The sequence below is a fragment of the Lepus europaeus genome, chromosome 6 (assembly GCF_033115175.1).
Source record: "Lepus europaeus isolate LE1 chromosome 6, mLepTim1.pri, whole genome shotgun sequence".
Classification (NCBI taxonomy): domain Eukaryota; kingdom Metazoa; phylum Chordata; class Mammalia; order Lagomorpha; family Leporidae; genus Lepus; species Lepus europaeus.
This window is the reverse complement of record NC_084832.1, coordinates 1,604,548-1,609,848: the sequence shown is the minus strand read 5'-3', so window position 1 is coordinate 1,609,848 and position 5,301 is coordinate 1,604,548. Positions and strand designations below refer to the sequence as shown.

At 65.9% G+C, this 5,301-nt stretch overlaps 1 protein-coding gene across 1 annotated transcript; it reads left to right on the top strand.

Moving 5' to 3' along the window:
* Positions 1 to 3,382: 3,382 nt before the first annotated feature.
* On the top strand, positions 3,383 to 4,516 carry SOX1 (SRY-box transcription factor 1). Its single transcript, XM_062195251.1, has one exon. The coding sequence runs from the start codon at positions 3,383 to 3,385 to the stop codon at positions 4,514 to 4,516; it is 1,134 nt and encodes a 377-aa protein (XP_062051235.1).
* Positions 4,517 to 5,301: the final 785 nt, after the last annotated feature.

Here is a 5,301-nt window from a genome sequence, read left to right as displayed (position 1 = left end):
TCACTGCTATCGGTTCTGGTTCTGCTGCTCAAACACAGCACATACATGTGCACGTGCATGCGCGATGTGTTCGCGCATACATGTACACGTGCGTGCACATGTGTACCGGGCTTCCTGGCATGATGGCTTGGGTCTGGGTTCTCTTGCAGAATCCTGACTGCAGGTTAAATAAGAGGACCTCTTTATCCACATCTCTAAGTAGAGCAGAGGCACAGGAAGCTCTCCGTGAGCAGGGAAACCCACCCCTAGCCGGGCGGGGGCGGGGAGGGGGCGGACTGGCTCTGACACCACTTGGCAACGGCTCAGGCAGTCTCCAAGTCTGGCCTCTGGGAAGAAAGGGCTCCAAGGGGGCCCCTGCCCACCGGGGTGGCTGGGAGAGATGTCTTTGCCCTCTCCTTTAAAGAGAGCCCACAAGAAATCCAGGCTCCGTTCGCGGTCGGTGGCAGGAGTTGGTGTGCACGCCGCAGCCCTCAGGGCAGCCTAGAAGGCACCCAGAGGCCTGGCACGGCACCCTGACCGCTGCCTCCCTGGCAGGGGCTGTGGCTGCCAATCATCCATCGCCTGGCAACAGGTTACACCTGAGGCTCTGGCCGGCTCCTCCCTCGGGCGGGCTCCCCCAGGGTGCGTCCCTAAGCTGGGCTCCTCAGTAACCAGAGGATCACGCAGGAAGCTGCGCTGCCCTCCTGTTCAGATGATCTGGGAAGCACCGGTAACCGCGTATTTGGAGACAATTTCCAGGACTATGGCAGAAAGCAACAAGACCATTTCAAAGTCAGCTCTCCAACTCCCGAAAAGCATAAAGCATTCCTGCAAAGCCTCCGGAGCGCAGGGTGTTTATACAATAAATTGCTCCATTGATATGGAAAATAGTGTGCCAGGCCTGGTTCATACAAAGCATTTTCAGGGGGTCTCGGCCTATTTAGTTTAAAATCTAAATTGAAAAGCAGAGGAAAGAAATCTTTCAGTTGCTAAGTGGATAATATACTTTATAATTTGTGAACCATTTTCTTTATACCAGTCTTGCTGACTTTCCCTAACACACTGGTTCCCACCGCACACCCATCGCCTCCTAGATTATCAGAAGAAAAATGGGTCTATAGCATTCTTAAACAATACTCCTGCACCTTTTTTGTTCATTCACAATGCAACTGATATTTGCAGGTAGTGCGGGAAACAAAGACTTAACAAATTCGACTGGCGAAATAAGAAGGTAGCTGAAAATCGAGTTTACAACCTAGATATTTAGTGAAAAATAAATACCAAACTATGTTTCTTTTCCAACATAATTAGATATTTTGTGATGAGTTTACTGCTCCGCGCAGAACGCCCTGAAACGGAAGCAGTTCCATCAGCAGAGGTCCCTTCGCTGGGACGAAGCGGCCATCCCAGCCCCGAGCGCGGACAGCGGTGGTCCTGCGCCTGCGACAGGCAGTAAGGCCAGGGGATTCGCCGCTCGGGATTTTGTAAAAAGCCAGAGTAAAGGCCAGGAGCCCCAGGTTCGCTGCCCGGCTCCTCACCGCCATCCTCATCGTCACGTGAGAATCTCTGTAGCCCCAGCTCAGGCCTGCAGCCCTAGCTTAGCCAGCTCTCCCCAGGCCGGGGACCAAAGCGCTGGGCGCGCGGTGGTCTTAGAGGGAGGTCTGTGGGCCGCCCGCGTTTGTTCTGATGGAGACCGAAGCCTATGCCTGTAGGCGTCCCGGATAGCAAACACGCCAGGGTCCGGGGGCCTCGAGTTTGCGCGGCGCATGGCGCGGCCTCTGTCGCCCGAGGCCAGGCCCCACGGTTCAGTTCGGTTCGGTTCTGATGGGCCCCAGGGGCAAACGGCCCGGGGAAGACCCGCTCCGGAAAAGCGTGGGCTACACCCTTCTCTGGCGATGTCCGCAAACTTTGGCCACTGTCGCAGTAGCTGGGTTCCAGAGGCGGCTGGCTTGCCGCCTCCTGCAGTCTTTCCCCGGAGCAGCACGCAGCCGGGGGCCGGAGTTCCAGGCTCCCCGAGGCTGCTACACCGACCACCCCCTGAAGCAAGGTCAGGACTGCGGCCAGAGCGAGCTGCAGAGCCAGGCCCCCCACCTGCGCGCCCCGGGCCCTGGGTGGTGGGGCCAGGTCTGAGCAAGCACAGCCCGGAAGACTGGGGCGGGGTGGGGGTGGGGGGATGCGCCGCAGGGCCTCCGCACAACCCGCGCTTCAAGCCCCCCTTGACCCGCCCCGCTCCGTCCCCTCCTCGGCACCCGGGCCCAGCCGAGGCCAAGGTGCCGGCTCGGTCCCTAACTCGCCTTCCCCGGCCGGCGCAGAGCTGGCGGGCGGGGGTGGGAGGGGGAGGAGGAGGAGGAGGAGCTGGGTCCCCGCGGCGCGCATTTAAGCCCGGCCCGGGGCTCTAGTCCTCACCCCACCCCCACCGCCACCCCCGATCCTTTCTCCGTCTTCGCTTTTCAAGCCAGTCGTTAATCATTCGGAGCGCGCGGGCGGGGAGCGGCGCGGAGCGCGAGCTCCGGGTTCGCCGCGGCGCGCGCACGCAGGAAGCCGAGCGGCCGCGACCCCCTCCCGGGCCTCCTTCCCCCTCCTTCCTTCCCTCCGCCCCGCTCCGCCGCCCGCGCCCGGTGCATCTACTCCCTCCCCACGTCACTCGCCAGCGCGCCATGCAAATCACCGCCGCCGCCGGCTCCCATTGGCCGCGGCGCGCTCATTTAACGGCAGCCCGGGCCCGGCGTATGGCTGCTGGGCCCCGCACGCCGCCGGCCCCGCGTGCGCCTCCGCTCCGAGCGCACCGCCCCGGGCAGGCAGCGGGCCGCCCGTCCCGGGCTCGTCGGCCCCGGCTCTCTGGTGCCCTCGGCGCGCCCGCGCTGCTGCCCCCGGCCCCCCTGCGCGGCCCCCCTGCGCTCCCCCCCGCGGCACCTGGGACCCGCGCACGCCCAGCGCACGCGGCGCGCCGCCCTGCTACAAGTTGCGGCCCCGGAGTTGAAGGCCGCCGAGGACCAAGCGCCAGAGCAAGGAGGCAGCGGGCGCACGGCGGCGGCCGGCGAGCGAGGAGGCCCCGCACCCTGCTCCCGGCCCACAAAGTGGCGCCGCAACTTGGCCACGACTGCACCTGTTTGCACCGCTCGGCCGAGGGCGACCGCGCCGCGGCGGCGACTACGGAGACCCTTGGCCGTCGGCCTCCTGGGCGAGCGGCTCGTGCGCGGGCGAAACTGTGCACCTGCGGGCCGGACCGGCGCTGAGTGCGTGTTCCTGCCTCTTCCCCGCTGTCGCCTCCCTCCCCCCTCATTCTTCTCTCCGCCAGGCACCCCCCGCCGCCCGTTTGAGCCCCGCTCCATCCGTGCCCCGCCCCGGCTGTCCATGCTCCAAGCCTTCTGCGCTCGGTGCCGGTGAACCGCGAGCCGCCCCGATGTACAGCATGATGATGGAGACCGACCTGCACTCGCCCGGCGGCGCCCCGGCGCCCACGAACCTGTCGGGCCCGGCCGGGGCGGGCGGCGGCGGCGGCGGCGGGGGCGGCGGCGGCGGGGGCGCCAAGGCCAGCCAGGACCGGGTCAAGCGGCCCATGAACGCCTTCATGGTGTGGTCCCGCGGACAGCGGCGCAAGATGGCCCAGGAGAACCCCAAGATGCACAACTCGGAGATCAGCAAGCGGCTGGGCGCCGAGTGGAAGGTCATGTCCGAGGCCGAGAAGCGGCCCTTCATCGACGAGGCCAAGCGTCTGCGCGCGCTGCACATGAAAGAGCACCCGGATTACAAGTACCGGCCGCGCCGCAAGACCAAGACCCTGCTCAAGAAAGACAAGTACTCGCTGGCCGGCGGGCTGCTGGCGGCCGGCGCGGGCGGCGGCGGCGCGGCCGTGGCCATGGGCGTGGGCGTGGGCGCGGCGGCCGTGGGCCAGCGCCTGGAGAGCCCGGGCGGCGCGGCGGGCGGCGGCTACGCGCACGTCAACGGCTGGGCCAACGGCGCTTACCCCGGCTCGGTGGCGGCGGCCGCCGCGGCCGCGGCCATGATGCAAGAAGCGCAGCTGGCCTACGGGCAGCACCCGGGCGCGGGCGGCGCGCACCCGCACGCGCACCCCGCGCACCCGCACCCGCACCACCCGCACGCGCACCCGCACAACCCGCAGCCCATGCACCGCTACGACATGGGCGCGCTGCAGTACAGCCCCATCTCCAACTCGCAGGGCTACGTGAGCGCGTCGCCCTCGGGCTACGGCGGCCTCCCCTACGGCGCCGCGGGCGGCGCGCACCAGACCTCGGCCGTGGCGGCGGCGGCGGCGGCGGCGGCCGCCGCGTCGTCGGGCGCCCTGGGAGCGCTCGGCTCGCTCGTCAAGTCGGAGCCGAGCGGCAGCCCGCCGGCCCCGGCGCACTCGCGGGCGCCGTGCCCTGGGGACCTGCGCGAGATGATCAGCATGTACTTGCCGGCCGGCGAGGGCGGCGACCCGGCGGCCGCGGCGCAGAGCCGGCTGCACTCGCTGCCGCAGCACTACCAGGGCGCGGGCGCGGGCGTCAACGGCACGGTGCCCCTGACGCACATCTAGCGCCCGCGGGGCGGCCTGGCCGCGTCCCGCCGCCTCCGCGCCCCGGGGCACCGCGGGGCCTGCGTTCGGATGGAACTTGGGGGTTTTCTTGAGACTTTTTGTACAGTATTTATCGTTCTCTGCGGAGGAGGAGGAGGCAGCGCGCGCTCTCTTCGCTCCAGGGGACAAAGAGACAAAACCGATGGCGCCCTTCGCGTCCCCGCCTCATGCCGACGCCGCAGCCCGCCGTCCCCTCGGTGCCGCGGAGCCAGGCCGAGCCCGGGCCTCACGCGGTCCTGTCGTCGCCCCGGCGCTCTCGGGCCGGTTTGTTAATTTATACACAGATTTTGCCCACCCACCCCCTCCTCGGACGGCGGCGCCACTCTCCGGGTTTTGTACCACTTTCTGTATCTGCGCATAGCCAGTTTTTGGTTTTGTACCATTTCTTGTCCATGCGTTGTGAGTTTTTTTTTTTAATTTTATTTTATGTTAGGCGTTGCTGTGTGGGGAGGAGAAATCAGATTATGTACATAGTTTCCTAAAAAAAAAAAAAGCCTTTCTTCCAAAACCGAAATCGAACCCGCCCCTAAAAGTGCATCGAGTTTTAATTCAATAAATTTGAGAGAAAGCCCTTTTCACCCCATGAATCGGAAACGCGCTGACCTTCTGTGCGTGTTTGGCGAGCGCAGAGCGCCAGGATGGCTGTGGACGGGGGAGGCAAGCCGCCGGCCGCGCCGGGAGGGAGGAAGGCGCAGATCCGTGGGTCATCGCGTGGACGGTCAGAGTCCACACGGAGACAAGGTGAT